We start from the raw sequence: 26688 nt of genomic DNA, 5'->3' as shown, positions 1-26688 counted from the left end.
GCGGAGGAGCGACGCTCACAACAACGAGCGGAGCGCCGGGTGGCTAAAGCACAGCAGGTTGGCACAGTAGGGGGCACAGGTGGTGCATCGGCCAGTCATCTCAATCAGTCGACCCGTGGTGGAACCTGGGTCTGCCCTGTAACCTCCTGCCAGCGGGCGTTCGACACTTCACGCGGCCTCAAGGTGCACCTAGCCTGGCACAAGCGTCGTGGTGATGTCACCACCACTTAGTGGCGAATGGCGGTTGTTGTTGTTGTTGTGTCATCCGCCATCGTGGCTCAGCTGTTGTGGAGTCGCCCCCCTTCTCACCCCCCCCCCCCCATTGCTATTGGTGTTGTTCCCCGTCTCTTTGGCCGACCCGGGACAGCTGCTGCACCGACCTCGCCCACGATAACCAGCAGCCGCGCAGCCACAGATTACAACCCATGCGCCACCATCAGCAGCAACAGCAACCACGACATGCCCACTGGTGAACAACGTCCGCCTTTTATTTCCTTCAAACCGGACACAGGACGCGGTCGGACGACCGGCGGCAGCCGCTTTGCCCACATCCGAGCGAGCGGTTGCGCTAGCAGCGGGCGTGGCCATGTGACTGGGCGTGGCTAAACTGAGCGCAGCCACGCCCACTTTTTGCAGCAGCAGCAGAGCCCCGCCCTCCCCCCCCTCCTCACCCACCTCGTGTCTGAGAAGCTCCAAAGATCCGCCCCCCCCACCCACGTGTAGCCTCGGCAGGGTGTTGGGGCAAGTGCCGTAGGTAGCGAGTTAGCGGGGCCTAGGAAAGGCCGGCACTGTGGGGCGCACGAGGGGGTGGGCTTGCCAGCACCACGGCCGGCCGCCTTCGTCTCCCGAGTTGGCGACGTTTACACACCGCACCAGGGTACAAATTTGAGGCCGAGTCGACCCAGGGGAGGCCCGGGACCAATGACCGGACCTGGTGTTTTGGCCACGAGCGGGGGAATCGAACTCGGCTCCGCTGGTTTCCTCGCGCAGCGAGCTTAACCACCGCGAACCCGCTTCCCACGTGCGCACACACAAAACAAAGACAAAGATCCACCCCCCCCCCGTATAGCCTTTAACAGACTGTTAGCGGGTAGCACCTATGAAGGCCGTCACATCACACGGTGGGGAGGGAGAAAGGGAGTTGATCGACTGCAGCTGCTGCGGAGAACTGTGGTCGTGTGTGGTTTGCGATATTTTTTTTTTGGTTGCGCGGGAGCAGCGACCAGTTGCGTCGTGATTCCGCAACCTGCTCACGGCAACTGGTTGCGGAGATGCGTACGAGATTCGATTGTGCGCAACCAACAGCTCTTGGGGGGAGAGGCGGGGGGGGGGGGGGGCAGAAGTGGTGGGCAGATTTGGGAAAATTTATTGACCCCGTCGTTTCAGCTGCCACTGGCGGGAGATAAAATCGAGCACTGCTTTGAACCGTTCCACCACTGTGGCAGAATTCTGGAGATGGAAGGCATCTTCTGGAGATGCTGATCCGTCCAGAGATGGATGGCATCTTCTTGAAGGTTATCTTCTAGAGATGGAGGGCATCTTCTGGAGGTGGTGATCCGTCTAGAGATGGAGGACATCTTCTGGAGATGGTGATCCGTCTAGAGATGGAGGACATCTTCTGGAGGTGGTGATCTATCTAGAGATGGAGGACATCTTCTGGAAATGGTGATCCGTCTAGAGATGGAGGACATCTTCTGGAGGTGGTGATCCGTCTAGAGATGGAGGACATCTTCTGGAGGTGGTGATTTGTCTAGAGATGGAGGACATCTTCTAGAGATGGTGATCCATCTAGAGATGGAGGGCATCTTCTGGAGGTGGTGATCAATCTAGAGATGGAGGACATCTTCTGAAGATGGTGATCCATCTAGAGATGGAGGGCATCTTCTGGAGGTGGTGATCCGTCTAGAGATGGAGGACATCTTCTGGAGGTGGTGATCTATCTAGAGATGGAGGACATCTTCTGGAAATGGTGATCCGTCTAGAGATGGAGGACATCTTCTTGAGGTGGTGATCTATCTAGAGATGGAGGACATCTTCTGAAGATGGTGATCCATCTAGAGATGGAGGACATCTTCTGAAGATGGTGATCCGTCTAGAGATGGAGGACATCTTCTGGAGATGGTGATCCATCTAGAGATGGAGGACATCTTCTGAAGATGGTGATCCGTCTAGAGATGGAGGACATCTTCTGGAGGTGGTGATCCATCTAGAGATGGAGGACATCTTCTGGAGATGGTGATCCGTCTAGAGATGGAGGGCATCTTCTGGAAATGGTGATCCATCTAGAGATGGAGGGCATCTTCTGGAAATGGTGATCCATCTAGAGATGGAGGGCATCTTCTGGAAATGGTGATCCATCTAGAGATGGAGGACGTCTTCTGGAGATGGTGATCCATCTAGAGATGGAGGGCATCTTCTGAAGATGGTGATCAATCTAGAGATGGAGGGCATCTTCTGGAAATGGTGATCCATCTAGAGATGGAGGACGTCTTCTGGAGATGGTGATCCATCTAGAGATGGATGGCATCTTCTAGAGATAGTGATCCATCTAAAGATGGATGGCATCTTCTGGAGATGGTGATCCATCTAGAGATGGAGGGCATCTTCTGGAGGTGGTGATCCGTCTAGAGATGGAGGACATCTTCTGAAGATGGTGATCCATCTAGAGATGGAGGACGTCTTCTGGAGATGGTGATCCATCTAGAGATGGAGGACATCTTCTGAAGATGGTGATCCATCTAGAGATGGAGGGCATCTTCTGGAGGTGGTGATCAATCTAGAGATGGAGGGCATCTTCTGGAGGTGGTGATCAATCTAGAGATGGAGGACATCTTCTGGAGGTGGTGATCAATCTAGAGATGGAGGACGTCTTCTGGAGGTGGTGATACATCTAGAGATGGAGGACATCTTCAGGAGTTGATGATCCGTCGAGAGATGGAGGACATCTTCTGGGGATCAAGGGCATCTTCTGTAAGTTAAAGTCTGCTGGAAGAGGTCTGCCGGATCGACAGGTGGTCCCGCTTAAGATCGAGAAGTTCGACTAGAGACGGGGGGGGGGGGGGTTGGAAGATAGGAAAGAAGGAGAAGGAGAAGAAGAAGAAGAAAATAACAACTGATGTGAGATTTACTGGAGATGGCGAACACTGTCCAGTGGTCGTGGATCTCCTGGAATCGAGAGGACAACCTTCTGGAGGGGAGGTGGAAACGACAATCGCCTGATCCGTCCACGGCGAGCGTACGTCTGCGTGCCGAGCGTGGCGAGCGTGGCGAGCGTGGCGAGCCGAGCGTGCCGAGCCGAGCGTGCCGTGCCGAGCGTCCTCAGTCCCACTCCTCCTCCTGGTGCCCCGGGTCGTCCGGGTCGTCCGGGTCGCCGGCCCCCCCAACGCCGCCCCCCGCCCGCCCTCCGTCGTCGTCGAATCGAATGTTGGCGAGCAGCTCCCTCATGGCGGCGAGCAGCTGAGTGATTCCCCTGCCGACCTCACGGCCCCCGTCCCCTCCTCCCTCCGCCCCCTCGGCTCCGGCGTCGGCTCCATCGTCGTCCGCGCCTAACGCACCCTGTGCGACGGGATCCTTGCGACCGCCACCGCAACAGCAGCAACGACCACAACGACGACCACAACGACGACCAATTACATCGACACGTGTCGATGTGGGTGGCTGAGTGTGTGTGGCTATGAGTGTGGGTAGCTATGAGTGTGAAGCTATGTGTGTAGCTATGTGTGTGTAGCTATGAATGTGTAGCTATGAGTGTGTAGCTATGTGTGTGTAGCTATGTGTGTGTAGCTATGAGTGTGTAGTTGAGTGTGTAGCTATGAGTGTGTGTAGCTATGTGTGTGTGGCTATGAGTGTGGGTAGCTATGAGTGTGTAGCTATGAGTGAGTAGCTATGTGTGTGTGTAGCTATGAGTGTGTAGCTATGAATGTAGCTATGAGTGTGTAGCTATGAGTGTGTAGCTATGAGTGTGTGGCTGTGTGTTTAGCTATGAGTGTGTAGCTATGAGTGTGTAGCTCTGTGTGTAGCTATGTGTGTGTAGCTATGTGTGTGTAGCTATGAGTATGCGGCTATGAGTGTGTGACTATGAGAGTGTAGCTATGTGTGCATCTATGAGTGTGCGGCTATGAGTGTGTGGCTATGAGTGTGTGGCTATGAGTGTGTAGCTATGAGTGTGTAGCTATGAGTGTGTAGCCATGAGTGTGTATCTATGAGTGTGTAGCTCTGTGTGTACCTATGTGTGTGTAGCTATGTGTGTGTGTAGCTATGAGTGTGTAGCTATAAGTAAGTGGCTATGAGTGTGTAGCTATTAGTGAGTGGCTATGAGTGTGTAGCTATGTGTGTGTGTAGCTATGAGTGTGAGTGTGTAGCTATGAGTGTGTAGCTATGAGTGTGTAGCTATGAGTGTGTAGCTATGTGTGTGTAGCTATGAGATTGTAGCTAGGAGTGAGTAGCTATGAGTGAGTGGCTATGAGTGAGTGGCTATGAGTGCGTAGCTATGTGTGCGTAGCTATTAATGCGTAGCTATGTGTGCGTAGCTATGTGTGCGTAGCTATGTGTGTGTAGCTGTGTGTGTGTGTAGCTATGAGTGTAGTTATGAGTGCGCGTAGCTATGATTGTGCGTAGCTATGAGTGTGTAGCAATGTGTGTGTAGCTATGTGTGTGTGTGTAGCTATGAGTGTAGCTATGTGTCGCAGCTATGTGTGCGTAGCTATGTGTGCGTAGCTAGGTGTGCGTAGCTATGAGTGCGTAGCTATGAGTGCGTAGCTATGAGTGTGTAGCTATGTGTGTGTAGCTATGAGTGTGTGTGTAGCTATGAGTGTGTGTGTAGCTATGTGTGTAGCTATGAGTGTAGCTATGAGTGTGTAGCTATGTGTGTGTAGCTATGAGTGTGTAGCTATGTGTGTGCGTAGCTATGTGTGTGTAGCTGTGTGTATGTAGCTATGAGTGTGTAGCTGTGTGTGTGTAGCTATGAGTGTGTAGCTATGAGTGTGTAGCTATGAGTGTGTAGCTATGTGTGTGTAGCTATGAGTGTGTAGCTATGTATGAGTGTAGCTATGAGTGAGTAGCTATGAGTGAGTGGCTATGAGTGAGTGGCTATGAGTGCGGAGCTATGTGTGCGTAGTTATGAGTGAGTGGCTATGAGTGTGTAGCTATGAGTGTGTTGCAATGAGTGTAGTTATGAGTGCGCGTAGCTATGATTGTGCGTAGCTATGAGTGTGTAGCAATGTGTGTGTAGCTATGTGTGTGTGTAGCTATGAGTGTAGCTATGTGTGCGAAGCTATGTGTGCATAGCTAGGTGTGCGTAGCTATGAGTGCGTAGCTATGAGTGCGTAGCTATGAGTGCGTAGCTATGTGTGTGTAGCTATGAGTGTGTGTGTAGCTATGAGTGTGTGTGTAGCTATGTGTGTAGCTATGAGTGTAGCTATGAGTGTGTAGCTATGTGTGTGTAGCTATGTGTGTGTGTAGCTATGTGTGTGTGTGTAGCTATGAGTGTGTAGCTATGTGTGTGCGTAGTTATGTGGGTGTAGCTGTGTGTATGTAGCTATGAGTGTGTAGCTGTGTATGTGTAGCTATGTGTGTGTGTAGCTATGAGTGTATGTGTAGCTATGAGTGTGTGTGTGTGTAGCTATGAGCGTGTGTGTAGCTATGAGTGTGTGTGTAGCTATGAGTGTGTGTGTAGCTATGAGTGTGTGTAGCTATGAGTGTGTGTAGCTGTGTGTGTGTAGCTGTGTGTATGTAGCTGTGTGCGTGTAGCTATGTGTGTGTAGCTGTGTGTGTAACTATGAGTGTGTGTGTAGCTGTGTGTGTGTAGTTATGAGTGTGTGTAGCTGTGTGTGTGTAGCTATGTGTGTGTGTAGCTATGTGTGTGTGTAGCTGTGTGTGTGTGTAGCTATGAGTGTGTGTGTAGCTATGAGTGTGTGTGTAGCTATGAGTGTGTGTAGCTATGTGTGTAGCTATGAGTGTGTGTGTAGCTGTGTGCGTGTAGTTATGAGTGTGTGTAGCTGTGTGTGTGTAGCTGTGAGTGTGTGTGTAGCTATGAGTGTGTGTGTAGCTATGAGTGTGTGTAGTTATGTGTGTGTGTAGCTGTGTGTGTGTGTGTAGCTGTGTGTGTAGCTATGTGTTAGTGTGTAGCTATGAGTGTGTGTAGCCATGAGTGTGTGTGTAGCCATGAGTGTGTGTGTAGCTATGAGTGTGTGTGTAGCTATGTGTGTGTAGCTATGAGTGTGTGTGTAGCTATGAGTGTGTGTGTAGCTGTGTGTGTTTAGCTATGTGTGTGTAGCTATGAGTGTGTGTAGCTATGAGTGTGTGTAGCTATGAGTGTGTGTAGCTATGAGTGTGTGTGTAGCTATGAGTGTGTGTGTAGCTATGTGTGTGTGTATAGTTATGAGTGAGTGTGTGTGTAGCTGTGTGTGTGTAGCTGTGTGTATGTAGCTGTGTGTGTGTAGCTGTGTGTGTGTAGCTGTGTGTGTGTGCTATGAGAGTGTGTGTAGCTATGAGTGTGTGTGTGTAGCTGTGTGTGTGTGTAGCTATGTGTGTGTGTGTGTGGCTGTGTGTGTGTATCTATGTGTGTGTAGCTGTGTGTGTGTAGCTATGAGTGTGTGTGTAGGTATGAGTGTGTGTAGCTATGAATGTGTGCGTAGCTGTGTGTGTGTGTGTAGCTATGTGTGTGTATCTATGTGTGTGTGTAGTTATGAGTGTGTGTAGCTGTGTGTGTGTAGCTGTGTGTGTGTATCTATGTGTGTGTAGCTGTGTGTGTGTAGTTATGAGTGTGTGTAGCTGTGAGTGTGTGTGTAGCTGTGTGTGTGTAGCTGTGTGTGTGTAGCTGTGTGTGTGTAGCTGTGTGTGTGTAGCTGTGTGTGTGTAGCTATGAGGGTGTGTGTGTGTATCTATGTGTGTGTGTGTAGCTGTGTGTGTGTAGCTATGAGTGAGTGTGTGTGTAGCTGTGTGTGTGTAGCTGTGTGTGTAGCTATGAGTGTGTGTAGCTGTGTGTGTGTAGCTATGAGTGTGTGTAGCTGTGAGTGTGTGTAGCTATGTGTGTGTGTAGCTGTGTGTGTATCTATGTGTGTGTAGCTGTGTGTGTAGCTATGATTGTGTGTAGCTGTGTGTGTGTAGCTGTGTGTGTGTAGCTGTGTGTGTGTGTAGCTGTGTGTGTGTGTATCTATGAGTGTGTGTAGCTATGAGTGTGTGTGTAGCTATGAGTGTGTGTGTAGCTATGAGTGTGTGTGTAGCTGTGTGTGTGTAGCTGTGTGTGTGTAGCTATGAGTGTGTGTAGCTGTGTATGTGTGTAGCTGTGTGTGTGTGTAGCTGTGTGTGTGTAGCTGTGTGTGTAGCTATGTGTGTAGCTGTGTGTGTAGCTGTGTGTGTGTGTAGCTGTGAGTGTGTGTAGCTGTGTGTGTGTGTAGCTATGTGTGTGTGCCTCTATGTGTGTGTAGCTGTGTGTATCTATGTGTGTGTGTAGCTGTGTGTGTAGCTGTGTGTGTATCTGTGTGTGTAGCTGTGTGTGTGTATCTATGTGTGTGTGTGTGTAGCTGTGTGTGTGTAGCTATGAGTGAGTGTGTGTGTAGCTGTGTGTGTGTGTAGCTGTGTGTGTGTGTAGCTGTGTGTGTAGCTATGAGTGTGTGTAGCTGTGAGTGTGTAGCTGTGAGTGTGTGTAGCTATGTGTGTGTGTAGCTGTGTGTGTGTAGCTGTGTGTGTAGCTGTGTGTGTAGCTATGATTGTGTGTAGCTGTGTGTGTGTAGCTGTGTGTGTGTAGCTATGAGTGTGTGTAGCTATGAGTGTGTGTAGCTATGAGTGTGTGTAGCTATGAGTGTGTGTGTAGCTATGAGTGTGTGTGTAGCTGTGTGTGTGTAGCTATGAGTGTGTGTAGCTGTGTATGTGTGTAGCTGTGTGTGTGTAGCTGTGTGTGTGTGTAGCTGTGTGTGTAGCTATGTGTGTAGCTGTGTGTGTAGCTGTGAGTGTGTGTAGCTGTGTGTGTGTGTGTAGCTATGTGTGTGTGCATCTATGTGTGTGTAGCTGTGTGTGTAGCTGTGTGTATCTATGTGTGTGTAGCTGTGTGTGTGTAGCTGTGTGTGTGTAGCTGTGTGTGTGTGTAGCTGTGTGTGTGTGTAGCTGTGTGTGTGTGTAGCTGTGTGTGTGTGGCTGTGTGTGTGTAGCTATGAGTGTGTGTATCTATGTGTGTGTAGCTATGAGAGTGTGTGTAGCTGTGTGTGTGTGTAGCTGTGTGTGTGTAGCTGTGTGTGTAGCTATGAGTGAGTGTGTGTAGCTATGAGTGTGTGTGTAGCTGTGTGTGTGTGTAGCTGTGTGTGTGTCTATCTGTGTGTGTGTCTATCTGTCTCCGGCAAAACAACCCCCTACCTCCTCGCGGTGCCGGACGGGCAACTCTGTCGTGGACAGTGCTGTGGGAGGAGATCCAATTTTGATTGGCTCCTCCCCTCATGGCATATGTGTCCACCACAGGGGCTAAACGGGGGCTCTGGACGGGTGCGAGGGGCTGGTAACCCACCCACCTTCAATTAATTACCACGAAACCACGAATTAAACTGAAATATGTAACTAATAAGCTTGTGCCGGAGGCCCCGGGGGGCCAGGCGTCTATGACGTCTCCTGGCCAAACCCCAATTGGCGGAGCCAGGAGATTGAATACCTACCCTCGGGGCTACTCCAGAAACAACGAAAAGCCACTACGGGTGGCCACGTGGAATGTTCGAACGCTCATTGCAGAGGAGAGGCTGCCACTCCTCTGTCGGGAGCTGGACCGGTACCGCCTGGATCTATGCGGCATTCAGGAGGTCCGGTGGACCGGCTCTGGCTCCGCACACCATGAGGGGTGGACAGTCCTCTACTCGGGGCAGCAGACTGCCAAACAACAGGGTGTGGGTCTTCTTTTGAACAAAAGAATGAAGGGGGCGTGGGAGCGTGGCGGTGAGGTGTGGGAAGCTGTAAGCCCCAGGCTACTTTGGGCTCGCCTTCCCATCAACCGGAGGCGAGGAATGGTGGTCGTGGTTACTTATGCCCCCACCGAAGACGAACATCCGTGGAGGGATGCAGGCAAAGCCGATGAGTCAGACGCCTTCTATGACCTCCTGTCACAGGTGCTGGCTAAAGTGGCCCCTCGGGATAGAGTCATCATGTTGGGTGACTTCAATGCCCGAGTTGGTCATGATACTGGCACCTGGTCTGGAGTGATTGGAGGGCACGGGGCAGATCAGCTCAATAACAACGGTAGGAGGCTGCTAGATTTTTGTGCAGCCCATGGGCTTGTAATTACCAACACGCTGTTCCGGCATCGGCGCATCCACACAACATCATGGATGCATGCCGGGTCCAAGCAAGAACATCTGCTGGACTACATAGTGACGGACCAGCGAATGCGAGCCCATGTCCTTGACACCAGGACCTACCGTGGAGCTGATCTGCCCTCTGACCATCAACTAGTCATCTGTAAGATGCGCCTGCCATTCTTCCACTCCGGTGGTGGGTGTACACCCAGGACCCCATTCCAACATAAAGTGGCCTGGTCTCAGTTATCTGATGAAAGTTGCAAGCGAGAATTTCATCATCGCTTGCAGCTGGGATTGGCATCGTCCCCGACTCCTGATGTCGAGGGTAAATAGGCGAGGTTTAGGACTGTGACTCATGCAGCTACAATGGCTGCTTTGGGTATGCGGTCCAGACCTCCCCAGAGAACCTGGCTGACAGAGGAGGTGTTCGGGATGGTTGAGAAAAAGCGACAGGCCCACTGTCATCGGCTACAGAATCCCACGTCAGAGAATGAGGAGGCTTACCGCAGCCTTTGCTCGGAGGTTCGGAGAGCCGTGAGGCGCTGCAAGGATGGCTGGTGGTCCCGGGTTGCTGAGGAGATGGAGTCTGCCTCAGTGGCCCGTGATCACAAATCTCTATTTAACTCCATCAAAAAAGTATCCTGCAGCGCCACACCTATTACCATCATTAGGGGAAAAAACGGTGATCCAATCTCCGACCCCCAGGAACAGGTTCGCAGATTTGCTGAGCATTTCTGTGAGGTTCTGGGGGAGGGAAAATCCCACAGCCAGGAAAACATCGTGGCACAAAATGAGGATGACCCTGCTGAGGCTGCGGTGCCTCAAATATTGGAAGAAGTCACCCCCTGTGAGTGGCTGGCTGAGGTGCCATCTGCTGAGGAAGTATTGAAGGCGATCCGGAGTCTGAGACCAGGAAAGGCAGCGGGCAGAGATGATCTCCCAAGCGAAATGCTGAGGGAGGGTGGCGTTTGTGCACAGACTGCCCTATATGACATCATAACAACAGTCTGGACCACTGAACGGGTTCCGCAGGATTGGAAGGATGCCCTGGTGGTCCCCCTTTTTAAGAAGGGGGACCGCACAGACTGTAACAACTACAGGGGCATCTCACTCCTCAGTGTGCCGGGAAAGGTCCTGGCAAGGATTATTCAGCATCGCCTTGCCAGGCACGCTGAGGAGAGGCTTGCGGAGCCCCAATGCGGTTTCAGGAAAGGGCGGTCCTGCACAGATGCCATATTTTCTGTCCGTCTGCTACAGCAGAGGTGTAGGGAATTCCAACAAGACCTACATCTCTGCTTTATTGGCCTGGTCAAGGCATATGATACCATCAGTAGGCCTGGGCTCTGGGTTGTTCTTCGTGCTTTTGGAGTACCTGACCCTCTGCTCACGATCATTAAGGACCTTCATGATGGTGAGCGGGCCCGGGTAAAACTACGTGGCCGGGAGTCAGAGCCATTCCCTGTACACCTTGGGGTGCGACAGGGATGTCCTCTGGCTCCCACATTATTTAACATATATTTTGACCACGTAGTTCGTGAAGCCTTCAATAGCTGTACCGGGGGAATCTCCATATGGTACAGATATAATGGGAGGCTAATCGATGCCCGGGTGCGGTCAAGGGATGGCTCCCTATTGCTCAACCATGTTATGTATGCTGATGATCTGGTAATAGTTGCTCAGTCAGAGGAGGAGTTGGAGACGCTGCTGCTGAGACTGGAACGTGCCACTAAGAGGTGGGGCCTTACCATCAGCCCCACCAAAACTAAGCACCTGCCTGGGTATTTTGTACCATCGGACACTCCACCCCCACACTCCCAATCGGTGATGGGGCTGTTGTGGAGAGAGTGTAGAGTTTCCCATACCTGGGCAGTGTGCTTATGACTGGCTCCAGTTTAACAGCAGAGGCCTCACTCCGAATCAGTCGAGCGGCAATATCTTTTCATCGGTTGCGTAACGCTGTGTGGAAGCTACCTGGTCTGTCGCTCCGCACTAAGCTTCAGGTCTTCTCGGCCACGGTCATTCCCTCCCTTCTCTACGCTTGCGAAACGTGGACCCCCCTAATGGAACATCTTCGCCGGTTAGAAACATTTAGGCTGGCCTGCCTACGATCCATCCTGGGTTTAACCAGACTGGATTGTGTGAGGAGCTCACAAATCCTTGAAAGATCTGGGCAGGGTCCCATCGGTGAGCTCCTCCGGCAGGCAAGGCTGCGATGGCTGGGTCATGTAGCCCGCATGCCCAGCCACCGCATGCCGAAACAGCTTTTGTTTGGCCGGATCGAGGGGGCTAAGCGGGCGCGGCACGGGCTAGAGAAGAGATTGAGTGATGTGGTACAGGAGGACGTGGAGCTGAGTGGACTTGCCGATGACTGGTACCAGCGGTGTCAAGATCGGCCTCTGTGGAGGAGGCTCGTGAAGGACGCTACTGGGCAGTTGGAGGCAGTCGCCCTCCAACAACAACGGAGGGCGGAGGAGCGACGCTCAGAACAACGAGCGGAGCGCCAGGTGGCTAAAGCACAGCAGGTTGGCACAGTAGGAGGCACAGGTGGTGCATCAGCCAGTCATCTAAGTCAGTCGACCCGTGGCACCTGGGTCTGCCCCGTGACCTCCTGCCAGCGGGTGTTCGACACTTCACGTGGCCTCAGGGTGCACATAGCCTGGCACAAGCGTCGTGGTGACGTCACCGCCACTTAGTGGCGAATGGCGGTTGTTGTTGTGTGGCTGTGTGTATCTATGTGTGTGTAGCTGTGTGTGTGTAGCTATGAGTGTGTGTAGCTGTGTGTGTGTATCTACGTGTGTGTAGCTGTGTGAGTGTGTGTGTAGCTATGTGTGTCTACACGTTACCTGCCGCATGTTGAAGCTGGGCAAAAGCGAGCGAAAGAAGAGAGAGAGGGTGCCTCCTCCAGCTGGAGCTGGCGGTCTGCTCACAACAACAACAACAACGACAACCGCCACCACCGCCGTTGTACTACAGCAACACAACAACAACAACAACAACAACCGCCACCACCGCCGTTGTACTACAGCAGCACAACAACAACGACAACAACCGCCACCACCGCCGTTGTACTACAGCAGCACAACAACAACGACAACAACCGCCACCACCGCCGTTGTACTACAGCAGCACAACAACAACAACAACCGCCAACACCGCCGTTGTACTACAGCAGCACAACAACAACAACCGCCACCACCGCCGTTGTACTACAGCAGCACAACAACAACAACAACAACCGCCACCACCGCCGTTGTACTACAGCAGCACAACAACAACAACAACAACCGCCACCACCGCCGTTGTACTACAGCAGCACAACAACAACAACCGCCACCACCGCCGTTGTACTACAGCAGCACAACAACAACAACAACAACCGCCACCACCGCCGTTGTACTACAGCAGCACAACAACAACGACAACAACCGCCACCACCGCCGTTGTACTACAGCAGCACAACAACAACGACAACAACCGCCACCACCGCCGTTGTACTACAGCAGCACAACAACAACAACGACAACAACCGCCACCACCGCTGTTGTACTACAGCAGCACAACAACAACAACCGCCACCACCGCCATTGTACTACAGCAGCACAACAACAACGACAACAACCGCCACCACCGCCGTTGTACTACAGCAGCACAACAACAACAACAACCGCCACCACCGCCGTTGTACTACAGCAGCACAACAACAACGACAACAACCGCCACCACCGCCGTTGTACTACAGCAGCACAACAACAACGACAACAACCGCCACCACCGCCGTTGTACTACAGCAGCACAACAACAACAACCGCCACCACCGCCGTTGTACTACAGCAGCACAACAACAACAACAACCGTCACCACCGCCGTTGTACTACAGCAGCACAACAACAACGACAACAACCGCCACCACCGCCGTTGTACTACAGCAGCACAACAACAACGACAACAACCGCCACCACCGCCGTTGTACTACAGCAGCACAACAACAACAACAACAACCGCCACCACCGCCGTTGTACTACAGCAGCACAACAACAACGACAACAACCGCCACCACCGCCGTTGTACTACAGCAGCACAACAACAACGACAACAACCGCCACCACCGCCGTTGTACTACAGCAGCACAACAACAACAACAACAACCGCACCGATACCACCGCCATTCGCCACTAAGTGACGGTGACGTCGCCACGGCTCCCGTGCCAGGCCGGGTGCACTCTGAGGCTATCGCGTGAAGTCGCCAGGAGGTCACGGGACGGACCCAGCAGGTGCCACGGGTTTTGGCTGACTCAGATGACTGGCACCATGCCCCCCCCCCCGCCTGTGCCCCCTGCTGTGCCAGGCTAGGTGCACTTCGAGGCTATCGCGTGAAGTCGTCAAAGGCTCTCTCCGCTGACAGGAGGTCACGGGACGGACCCAGCAGGTGACACGGGTTTTGGCTGACTCAGATGACTGGCACCATGCCACCACCAGCTGTACCCCCGCACTGTGCCAACCGGACACACACGGATACACGCACACCGGAACACCAAGACCGTAATCTCCATATGTATATAAAAGGCAAAGGTTGTGATTGTGTGTTGCCTGTTCAAAATGTTTAGCGTACTTTCCCGACATGCGACAAACTTGAAATTTGCCATGTGGGTACTTTCCAGAGTGTGCACCATGCAAAGATGATTAAAATACAATTAAAATATACTTGTGTGTTTTTTTCGAGTGGGGGGGAGCTCAATAATGCATCTATTTTTTGCACGGCAAGTGAGCTGTGACGTCAAATCTGTCACGTGACCCTCGCACGTGGAAGCGTAACGCATTGTAGTGTAGTGGTTAGCGCGCTGTCTGTGTGTGTGTCTGTGTGTGTGTGTGTATATGGGGAGCGATAGTGTAGCGGTTAGCGCGCTGCACTATGAACCTGGCGACCCGGGTTCGATTCCCGCTCACGGCCAACACCAGTGACGATTATCTGAACCGGTCCTGGGCCTCCCCTAGGTCGACTCAGCCTCAAATGAGTACCTGGTGCGGTGTGTAAACATTGCCACTAGGGAGACAAAGGCGGTCGGGCGTGGTGCTGGCCACCCACCCCCTCGTGTACCGTTCCGGCCTTCATAGGTGCTCGCTAACAGCACTTGCCCCTACAGTCTGTTAAGGCTATATGGGGGATCTTTGTCTTTGTATACGTGGGTGTGTGTATCTGTCTGTGTGTCTGTGTGTGTGTGTCTGTGTGTGTGTGTCTGTGTGTGTGTGTCTGTGTGTCTGTGTGTGTGTGTCTGTGTGTGTGTGTACCCCTACCTCCTCGCGGTGCCGGACGGGCAACTCTGTCGTGGACAGCGCTGTGGGGGGAGTTCCAATTTTGATTGGCTCCTCCCCTCATGGCATATGTGTCCACCACAGGGGCTAAACGGGGGCTCTGGACGGGTGCGAGGGGCTGGTAACCCCTCCACCTTCAATTAATTACCACAAAACCACGAATTAAACTGAAATATGTAACAACTAAGCTTGTGCCGGAGGCCCCGGGGGGCCAGGCGTCTATGACGTCTCCTGGCCAAACCCCAATTGGCGGAGCCAGGAGATTGAATACCTACCCTCGGGGCTACTCCAGAAACAACGAAAAGCCACTACGGGTGGCCACGTGGAATGTTCGAACGCTCACTGCAGAGGAGAGACTGCCACTCCTCTGTCGGGAGCTGGACCGGTACTGCCTGGATCTATGTGGCATTCAGGAGGTCCGGTGGACCGGCTCTGGCTCCTGCCACCATGAGGGGTGGACAGTCCTCTACTCGGGGCAGCAGACTGCCAAACAACAGGGTGTGGGTCTTCTTTTGAACAAAAGAATGAAGGGGGCGTGGGAGCGTGGCGGTGAGGTGTGGGAAGCTGTAAGCCCCAGGCTACTTTGGGCTCGCCTTCCCATCAACCGGAGGCGAGGAATGGTGGTCGTGGTTACTTATGCCCCCACCGAAGATGAACATCCGTGGAGGGATGCAGGCAAAGCCGATGAGTCAGATGCCTTCTATGACCTCCTGTCACAGGTGCTGGCTAAAGTGGCCCCTCGGGATAGAGTCATCATGTTGGGTGACTTCAATGCCCGAGTTGGTCATGATACTGGCACCTGGTCTGGAGTGATTGGAGGGCATGGGCCAGATCAGCTCAATAACAACGGTAGGAGGCTGCTAGATTTTTGTGCAGCCCATGGGCTTGTAATTACCAACACGCTGTTCCGGCATCGGCGCATCCACACAACATCATGGATGCATGCCGGGTCCAAGCAAGAACATCTGCTGGACTACATAGTGACGGACCAGCGAATGCGAGCCCATGTCCTTGACACCAGGACCTACCGTGGAGCTGATCTGCCCTCTGACCATCGACTAGTCATCTGTAAGATGCGCCTGCCATTCTTCCACTCCGGTGGTGGGTGTACACCCAGGACCCCATTCCAACCTAAAGTGGCCTGGTCTCAGTTATCTGATGAAAGTTGCAAGCGAGAATTTCATCATCGCTTGCGGCTGGGATTGGCATCGTCCCCGACTCCTCCTGATGTCGAGGGTAAATGGGCGAGGTTTAGGACTGTGACTCATGCAGCTGCAATGGCTGCTTTGGGTACGCGGTCCAGACCTCCCCAGACACCCTGGATGACAGAGGAGTTGTTCAGGATGGTTGAGAAAAAGTGACAGGCCCACTGTCATCGGCTACAGAATCCCACGTCAGAGAATGAGGAGGCTTACCCCAGCCTTCGCTCGGAGGTTCGGAGAGCCGTGAGGCGCTGCAAGGATGGGTGGTGGTCGCGGGTTGCTGAGGAGATGGAGTCTGCCTCAGTGGCCCGTGATCACAAATCTCTATTTAACTCCATCAAAAAAGTAACCTGCAGCGCCACACCTATTACCATCATTAGGGGAAAAAACGGTGATCCAATTTCCGACCCCCAGGAACAGGTTCGCAGATTTGCTGAGCATTTCTGTGAGGTCCTGGGGGAGGGAAAATCCCTCAGCCAGGAAAACATCGTGGCACAAAGTGAGGATGACCCTGCTGAGGCTGCGGTGCCTCAAATATTGGATGAAGTCACCCCCTGTGAGTGGCTGGCTGAGGTGCCATCTGCTGAGGAAGTATAGAAGGCGATCCGGAGTCTGAGACCAGGAAAGGCAGCGGGCAGAGATGATCTCCCAAGCGAAATGCTGAGGGAGGCTGGCGTTTGTGCACAGACTGCCCTATATGACATCATAACAACAGTCTGGACCACTGGACGGGTTCCGCAGGATTGGAAGGATGCCCTGGTGGTCCCCCTTTTTAAGAAGGGGGACCGCACAGACTGTAACAACTACAGGGGCATCTCACTCCTCAGTGTGCCGGGAAAGGTCCTGGCAAGGATTATTCAGCATCGCCTTGCCAGGCACGCTGAGGAGAGGCTTGCGGAGCCCCAATGCGGTTTCAGGAAAGGGCGGTCCTGCACAGATGCCATATTTTCTGTCCGTCTGCTACAGCAGAGGTGTAGGGAATTCCAACAAGACCTACATCTCTGCTTTATTGACCTGGTCAAGGCCTATGATACCATCAGTAGGCCTGGGCTCTGGGTCGTTCTTCGTGCTTTTGGAGTAGCTGACCCTCTGCTCACGATCATTAAGGACCTTCATGATGGTGAGCGGGCCTGGGTAAAACTACGTGGCCGGGAGTCAGAGCCATTCCCTGTACACCTTGGGGTGCGACAGGGATGTCCTCTGGCTCCCACATTATTTAACATCTATTTTGACCACGTAGTTCGTGAAGCCTTCAATAGCTGTACCGGGGGAATCTCCATATGGTACAGATATAATGGGAGGCTAATCGATGCCCGGGTGCGGTCAAGGGATGGCTCCCTATTGCTCAACCACGTTATGTATGCTGATGACTTGGTAATAGCTGCTCAGTCAGAGGAGGAGTTGGAGACGCTGCTGCTGAGACTGGAGCGTGCCACTAAGAGGTGGGGCCTTACCATCAGCCCCACCAAAACTAAGCACCTGCCTGGGTATTTTGTACCATCGGACACTCCACCCCCACAACTCCCAATCGGTGATGGGGCAGTTGTGGAGAGAGTGGAGAGTTTCCCATACCTGGGCAGTGTGCTTATGACTGGCTCCAGTTTAACAGCAGAGGTCTCACTCCGAATCAGTCGAGCGGCAATATCTTTTCATCGGTTGCGTAACGCTGTGTGGAAGCTACCTGGTCTGTCGCTCCGCACTAAGCTTCAGGTCTTCTCGGCCACGATCATTCCCTCCCTTCTCTACGCTTGCGAAACGTGGACCCCCCTAATGGAACATCTTCGCCGGTTAGAAACATTTAGGCTGACCTGCCTACGATCCATCCTGGGTTTAACCAGACTGGATTGTGTGAGGAGCTCACAAATCCTTGAAAGATCTGGGCAGGGTCCCATCGATGAGCTCCTCCGGCAGGCAAGGCTGCGATGGCTGGGTCATGTAGCCCGCATGCCCAGCCACCGCATGCCGAAACAGCTTTTGTTTGGCCGGATTGAGGGGGCTAAGCGGGCGCGGCACGGGCTAGAGAAGAGATGGAGTGATGTGGTACAGGAGGACGTGGAGCTGAGTGGACTTGCCGATGACTGGTACCAGCGGTGTCAAGATCGGCCTCTGTGGAGGAGGCTCGTGAAGGATGCTACTGGGCAGTTGGAGGCAGTCGCCCTCCAACAACAACGGAGGGCGGAGGAGCGACGCTCACAACAGCGAGCGGAGCGCCGGGTGGCTAAAGCACAGCAGGTTGGCACAGTAGGGGGCACAGGTGGTGCATCAGCCAGTCATCTCAGTCAGTCGACCCGTGGCACCTGGGTCTGCCCCGTGACCTCCTGCCAGCGGGCGTTCGACACTTCACGTGGCCTCAGGGTGCACATAGCCTGGCACAAGCGTCGTGGTGACGTCACCGCCACTTAGTGGCGAATGGCGGTTGTTGTTGTTGTTGTTGTTGTGTGTCTGTGTGTGTGTCTGTGTGTGTGTCTGTGTGTGTATCTGTGTGTGTATCTGTGTGTGTATCTGTGTGTGTATCTGTGTGTGTATCTGTGTGTGTATCTGTGTGTGTGTATACGTGGGTTTGTGTATCTCTGTGTGTGTGTCTGTGTGTGTGTCTGTGTGTGTGTATCTGTGTGTGTATCTGTGTGTGTGTGTATCTGTGTGTGTGTATCTGGGTGTGTGTGTGTCTGTGTGTGTATATGTCTGTGTGTGTATATAATTGGGTGTGTGTATGTGGGTGTGTGTATCTGTGTGTATCTGTCTATGTGTGTGTGTGTCACTGTGTGTGGGGGGGGAGCGGTAGCGTAGTGGTTAGCGCTACCCCGCGCTACGAACCTGGCGACCCGAGTTCGATTCCCGCTCACGGCCACCACCGGTGACGATTATTTTAACCGGTCCTGGGCCTCCCCTAGGTCGACTCAGCCTCAAACGAGTAACTGGTGTGGTGTCTGAACATCGCCACTGGGGGACACATCCCCCCCCAATATTCAAATATGCTCAAAATGTCCCCCGCTCCCCCCAATATATTGCTATAACAATATTTTTGTTAAAATAATAATTGCTATGCTATGTAAATAAAAAACAACAATTTGCTAAACCTTGGCCACAATATGTGGACTTGTCCTTCATATAAATCAATGCGTAGATTTCTGTTTAGATGAATGTAATACAAAATACACTATTAGACAGTACTGTGAAAAAAAGGTCCATTCTCTGTGTTAGTGAATTTTTTTATATATTTCAGACAGGAAATTCGTTTTTCAATTTAGATTTGTTTTTCTGGGGGGACGACCCCCAGACCCCCTGGAAGATTTGGAACCCCATCAATGTTGACTCCATGGCTATGGCCTTGCCGGACACACGCACACACCGGACACACACGGACACACACACACAAACACACAGACACACATGGACACACACACACAAACACACGGACACACATGGACACACACACAAACACACAGACACACATGGACACACACACACAAACACACGGACACACATGGACACACACACAAACACACAAACACACGGACACACACAAACACAGGGACACACATGGACACACACACGGACACACAAACACACACGGACACACATGGACACACACACGGACACACGGACACACATGGACACACACACGGACACACATGGACACACATGGACACACACACAAACACACGGACACACATGGACACACACACGGACACACGGACACACATGGACATGGACACATACACAAACACACATGGACACACACACCGGACACACATGGACACACACACACAAACACAGGGACACACATAGACACACACACAAACACACAGGGACACACATGGACACACACACAAACACACGGAGACACACAAACACAGGGACACACATGGACACACACACGGACACACATACAAACACACGGACACACACACAAACACACGGACACACATGGACACACACACACACAAACACACGGACACACATGGACACACACAAACACACGGACACACATGGACACACACAAACACACGGACTCACATGGACACACACACAAACACACACGGACACACATAGACACACACACAAACACACGGACACACATGGACATACACACAAACACACAAACACACGGACACACACACAAACACACAAACACACGGACACACACAAACACACGGACACACATGGACACACACACGGACACACACAGACAGACACACACAGACAGACAGACACACACGGGGACACACGGGCACCACTCACCGCTCAGGCCGGGTGTAGGAGACAATGGAGTCGAGTGGAGGGAGCGGATCGTAACCCAGAATGGGACTGTTGGTCACCTCCTGCACACAAGCACCACAACAGTCAACAACAGCAGCAGCAACAGTCAACAACAACAACCGTCAACAACAGCACACACACACACACAGAGACGCAAGCACGCGCACACACACACAAACACACACCACTCGTCTCATTTCCATCTTCGTTTGTTCCACGCATCGTCACCACCACCACCCACCACCATCGTCGCCACCACCACCATCATCATCACCGCCACCACCATCACCACCACCACCATCACCACCACCACCACCACCCACCACCACCACCACCCACCACCACCACCACCCACCACCACCACCATCACCACCATCACCACCGTCACCACCATCACCACCACCACCACCACCGTCACCACCACCCATCACCATCACCACCACCCACCACCATCGTCACCACCACCACTATCATCACCACCACCACCATCATCACCACCATCATCACCACCACCCATCACCATCGTCGCCACCAAAACCACCGTCACCACCACCACCATCATCATCACCACGACCACCATCATCACCACCACCACACACAACCACCACCCACCACCACCACACACAACCACCACCCACCACCACCGTCACCACCACCACCATTACCACCACCACCGTCACCACCACGCATCGTCACCACCACCAACACCTCCCACCACCATCGTCACCACCACCACCCACCACCATCGTCACCACCACCAATACCCACCACCACCATCACCACCACCCACCACCATCACCATTGTCACCACCACCACTATCGTCACCACCACCACCACCATCATCACCACCACCCACCACCATCGTCGCCACCACCAACATCGTCACCACCACCACCACCACCGTCACCACCGTCACCACCACCACCACCACCGTCACCACCACCACCCACCACCACCGTCATCACCACCATCACCATTACCACCACCCTCGTCGCCACCACCACCCACCACCATCGTCACCACCACCACCCACCACCATTGTCACCACCACCACCACCCACCACCACCGTCACCACCACCATCACCACCACCACCACCACCCACCACCCACCATCATCGTCACCACCACCACCATCGTCACCACCACCACCCACCACCATCGTCACCACCACCACCCACCACCACCGTCACCACCACCACCACCATCACCACCACCGTCACCACCGCCGTCACCACCACCTCAAGTAACACACATCCCATCCACTCATCTGGCGTCACCTCGTCGCCACCCATCGCGCTCCACGGCCACGCGGCTGTCCGGCGTGGCCGTGCTCTAGGCGCCGTGTGGCCGGCGAGCGGCACGGCCGCACTCACCGGGGGAAGGTGAGCGGTCGCCTCCTTGGCCTCGGACAGCACGACGTGGCGGTGCACGTTACGTGGAGAGCCTCGGTAGCACACCTTCCTCCTGGGAGACACGCGGTGGGACACGTGGGGAGAGACACGGTGAGACACGTGGGGAGAGACACGGTGAGACGCACGTGGGGAGAGACACGGTGAGACGCACGTGGGGAGAGACACGGTGAGACACGTGGGGAGACACGCGGGGGAGACGCACGTGGGGAGACACGCGGTGGGACACGTGGGGAGAGACACGGTGAGACACGTGGGGAGAGACACGGTGAGACGCACGTGGGGAGAGACACGGTGAGACGCACGTGGGGAGAGACACGGTGAGACACGTGGGGAGACACGCGGGGGAGACGCACGTGGGGAGACACGCGGGGAGACACGTGGGGAGATACACGGTGAGACGCGTGGAGGGAGACACGCGGGGAGACGCACGTGGGGAGAGACACGGTGAGACACGTGGGGAGAGACACGGTGAGACACGTGGGGACAGACACGGTGAGACGCACGTGGGGAGAGACACGGTGAGACACGTGGGGAGAGACACGGTGAGACGCGTGGGGAGAGACACGGTGAGACACGTGGGGAGAGACACGGTGAGACACATGTGGAGAGAGACATGGTGAGACACGTGGGGAGAGACACGGTGAGACTCACGTGGGGAGACACGTTGAGACACGGTGAGACACGTGGGGAGAGACACAGTGAGACGCACGTGGGGAGAGACACGGTGAGACGCGTGGGGAGAGACACGGTGAGACACGTGGGGAGAGACACGGTGAGACGCACGTGGGGAGAGACACGGTGAGACACGTGGGGAGAGACACGGTGAGACACGTGGGGAGAGACACGGTGAGACGCACGTGGGGAGAGACACGGTGAGACGCACGTGGGGAGAGACATGGTGAGACAAGTGGAGAGAGACATGGTGAGACGCACGTGGGGAGAGACACGGTGAGACGCACGTGGGGAGAGACACGGTGAGACGCACGTGGGGAGAGACACGGTGAGACGCATGTCGAGAGAGACACGGTGAGACACGTGGGGAGAGACACGGTGAGACGCACGTGGGGAGAGACACGGTGAGACACGTGGAGAGAGACATGGTGAGACACGTGGGGAGAGACACGGTGAGACACGTGGGGAGAGACACGGTGAGACGCATGTCGAGAGAGACACGGTGAGACGCGTGGGGAGAGACACGGTGAGACACGTGGAGAGAGACACGGTGAGACGCACGTGGGGAGAGACACGGTGAGACGCACGTGGGGAGAGACACGGTGAGACGCATGTCGAGAGAGACACGGTGAGACACGTGGGGAGAGACACGGTGAGACACGTGGGGAGAGACACGGTGAGACGAGGGGGGAGAGACACGGTGAGACGAGGGGGGAGAGACACGGTGAGACACGTGGGGAGAGACACGGTGAGACGCACGTGGGGAGAGACACGGTGAGACACGTGGGGAGACACGGTGAGACGCATGTCGAGAGAGACACGGTGAGACACGTGGGGAGAGACACGGTGAGACACGTGGGGAGAGACACGGTGAGACGAGGGGGGAGAGACACGGTGAGACACGTGGGGAGAGACACGGTGAGACGCACGTGGGGAGAGACACGGTGAGACGCATGTCGAGAGAGACACGGTGAGACACGTGGGGAGAGACACGGTGAGACACGTGGGGAGAGACACGGTGAGACGAGGGGGGAGAGACACGGTGAGACGAGGGGGGAGAGACACGGTGAGACACGTGGGGAGAGACACGGTGAGACGCACGTGGGGAGAGACACGGTGAGACACGTGGGGAGACACGGTGAGACGCATGTCGAGAGAGACACGGTGAGACACGTGGGGAGAGACACGGTGAGACACGTGGGGAGAGACACGGTGAGACGAGGGGGGAGAGACACGGTGAGACACGTGGGGAGAGACACGGTGAGACGCACGTGGGGAGAGACACGGTGAGACACGTGGGGAGACACGGTGAGACGCACGTGGGGAGAGACACGGTGAGACGCATGTCGAGAGAGACACGGTGAGACACGTGGGGAGAGACACGGTGAGACAAGTGGGGAGAGACGCGGTGTGTCTGTGTCACCGCGCGCGTGTGTGTCACCGCGTGTGTGTGTGTGCGTGTCACCGCGCGCGTGTGTGTGTCACCGCGTGTGTGTGTGTGCGTGTCACCGCGCGCGTGTGTGTGTCACCGCGTGTGTGTGTGTGTGTCACCGCGCGCGTGTGTGTGTCACCGCGTGTGTGTGTGCGTGTCACCGCGCGCGTGTGTGTGTCACCGCGTGTGTGTGTGTGTGTCACCGCGCGCGTGTGCGTGTCACTGCGCGTGTGTGTGTGTGTCACCGCGTGTGTGTGTGTCACCGCGTGTGTGTGTGTCACCGCGCGTGTGTGTGTGTGTGTGTCACCGTGTGTGTGTGCGTGTCACCGCGCGTGTGTGTGTGTGTGTGTCACCGTGTGTGTGTGTGTGTCACCGCGCGTGTGTGTGTGTGTGTGTCACCGTGTGTGTGTGCGTGTCACCGCGCGTGTGTGTGTGTGTGTGTCACCGCGTGCGTGTGTGTGTGCGTGCGTCTCTTGCCTGCTGGCCGCCTGCCGTGCGAGCTGGGGGTCGCTGTCCAGGGCGGCGACGAGGCGAGCCACCCGCCACTCCAGCCACAGCACCACGGGAGGGGAGCGCCACTCAGTGGCGGCGCGCTCCACAAAGAGCCAGGTCAGCTCCTGCAGGGCTGGCGGGTCCCTGAGCCGGACGCCACAATCATCACCGCCGCCGCCGCCGCCGCATTCATCGCCACAATCATCACCGCAACCGCCGCCGTCGACCACAATCATCACCGCCGCCGCCGCCGCATTCATCGCCACAATCATCACCGCAACCGCCGCCGTCGACCACAATCATCACCGCCGCCGCCGCCGCCGCATTCATCGCCACAATCATCACCGCAACCGCCGCCGTCGACCACAATCATCACCGCCGCCGCCGCCGCCGCTGCATTCATCGCCACAATCATCACCGCAACCGCCGCCGCCGCCACAATCATCACCGCAGTCGCCACAATCATCACGGCCGTCGCCACAGTCATCACCGCCGTCGCCACAATCATCACCGCCGTCGCCACAATCATCACCGCCACCGTCATCACCACCACCGCCACAATCATCACCGCCACCGCCACAATCATCACCGCAACCGCCACAATCATCACCGCTACCGCCACAATCATCACCACAACCGCCACAATCATTACCGCAACCACCACCGCCACAATCATCACCACCACCGCCACAATCATCACCGCCACAATCATCACCGCCACCGCAACAATCATCACCGCAACCGCTATAATCATTAACGCAACCGCCACAATCATCACCGCCACCGCCACAGTCATCACCGCCACCGCCACAATCATCACCGCAACCGCCACAATCATTACCTAAACCACCACCGCCACAATCATCACCGCCACTGCCACAATCATCACCGCAACCACCACCGCCACAATCATCACCACCACCACCACAATCATCACCGCAACCGCCACAATCATCACCACCACCGCCACAATCATCACCGCCACTGCCACAATCATCACCGCAACCACCACCGCCACAATCATCACCACCACCGCCACAATCATCACCGCAACCGCCACAATCATCACCACAACCGCCACAATCATCACCACCACCGCCACAATCATCACCGCAACCGCCACAATCATCACCACAACCGCCACAATCATCACCGCCACCGCCACAATCAACACCACAACCGCGACCACCACCGAAGCGAGTGTGGAGTGAGAGTGGAGTGAGAGTGGAGTGATTCTGGAGTGAGTGTGGAGTGAGTGAGTGTGGAGTGAGTGAGTGTGGAGTGAGAGTGGAGTGAGTGTGGAGTGAGTGTGGAGTGAGTGAGTGTGGAGTGAGTGTGGAGTGAGTGTGGAGTGAGTGAGTGTGGAGTGAGAGTGGAGTGAGTGTGGAGCGAGTGTGGAGTGTGGAGCGAGTGCGGAGTGAGTGAGTGTGGAGTGAGTGTGGAGTGAGTGAGTGTGGAGTGAGAGTGAAGTGAGTGTGGAGTGAGTGAGTGTGGAGTGAGTGAGTGTGGAGTGAGTGAGTGTGGAGTGAGTGAGTGTGGAGTGAGTGTGGAGTGAGTGAGTGTGGAGTGAGTGTGGAGTGAGTGTGGAGTGAGTGAGTGTGGAGTGAGTGAGTGTGGAGTGAGTGAGTGAGTGTGGAGTGAGTGTGGAGTGAGTGTGGAGTGAGTGAGTGCGGAGTGAGTGAGTGTGGAGTGAGTGTGGAGTGAGTGAGTGTGGAGTGAGTGTGGAGTGAGTGTGGAGTGAGTGAGTGTGGAGTGAGTGAGTGTGGAGTGAGTGAGTGTGGAGTGAGTGAGTGTGGAGTGAGTGAGTGTGGAGTGAGTGTGGAGTGAGTGTGGAGTGAGTGAGTGCGGAGTGAGTGAGTGTGGAGTGAGTGTGGAGTGAGTGAGTGTGGAGTGAGTGAGTGTGGAGTGAGTGTGGAGTGAGTGAGAGTGGAGTGAGTGTGGAGTGAGTGAGTGTGGAGTGAGTGTGGAGTGAGTGAGTGTGGAGTGAGTGAGTGTGGAGTGAGTGAGTGTGGAGTGAGTGTGGAGTGAGTGTGGAGTGAGTGAGTGTGGAGTGAGTGTGGAGTGAGTGAGTGTGGAGTGAGTGTGGAGTGAGTGTGGAGTGAGAGTGGAGTGAGAGTGGAATGAGTGAGTGTGGAGTGAGTGTGGAGTGAGTGTGGAGTGAGAGTGGAGTGAGTGTGGAGTGAGTGAGTGTGGAGTGAGTGTGGAGTGAGTGAGTGTAGAGTGAGTGAGTGTGGAGTGAGTGTGGAGTGAGTGAGAGTGGAGTGAGTGTGGAGTGAGTGAGTGCGGAGTGAGTGTGGAGTGAGTGTGGAGTGAGTGAGTGTGGAGTGAGTGAGTGTGGAGTGAGTGAGTGTGGAGTGAGTGTCGAGTGAGTGTGGAGTGAGTGAGTGTGGAGTGAGTGTGGAGCGAGTGAAGAGCGAGTGAAGGAGTGAGTGAGCGAGTGAGTGAGTGAGGAGCGAGTGAGGAGCAAGTGAGCGAGTGTGGAGCGAGTGAGCGAGTGAGGAGCGAGTGAGCGAGTGTGGAGTGAGTGTGGAGCGAGTGAAGAACGAGTGAGGAGCGAGTGAGGAGCGAGTGAGGAGCGAGTGTGGAGCGAGTGAGCGAGTGTGGGGCGAGTGAGGAGCGAGTGAGTGTGGA

The 26688-nt window shown here is 54.7% G+C and overlaps 1 protein-coding gene across 1 annotated transcript in view; it reads right to left on the bottom strand.

Moving 5' to 3' along the window:
* Window positions 1–470: 470 nt before the first annotated feature.
* The window catches only part of TCF25 (TCF25 ribosome quality control complex subunit), a 64647-nt gene continuing 38429 nt past the window's right edge, over window positions 471–26688 (bottom strand). The window contains exons 15-19 of the mRNA XM_032979564.2: window positions 24043–24201; window positions 21423–21513; window positions 20030–20109; window positions 12119–12194; window positions 471–3570 (exon numbers count right to left, since the gene is read on the bottom strand). Coding sequence (XP_032835455.1) covers window positions 3319–3570; window positions 12119–12194; window positions 20030–20109; window positions 21423–21513; window positions 24043–24201 — 658 coding nt within the window. The 3' untranslated portion in view covers window positions 471–3318. The remainder of the gene's footprint in view (window positions 3571–12118; window positions 12195–20029; window positions 20110–21422; window positions 21514–24042; window positions 24202–26688) is intronic.

Source organism: Petromyzon marinus, chromosome 74 (genome assembly GCF_048934315.1).
Source record: "Petromyzon marinus isolate PM22_M1 ecotype Great Lakes invasive population chromosome 74, UKy_Petmar_22M1.pri1.0, whole genome shotgun sequence".
Lineage (NCBI taxonomy): Eukaryota > Metazoa > Chordata > Hyperoartia > Petromyzontiformes > Petromyzontidae > Petromyzon > Petromyzon marinus.
This window is presented reverse-complemented; position numbering and strand designations above follow the sequence as displayed.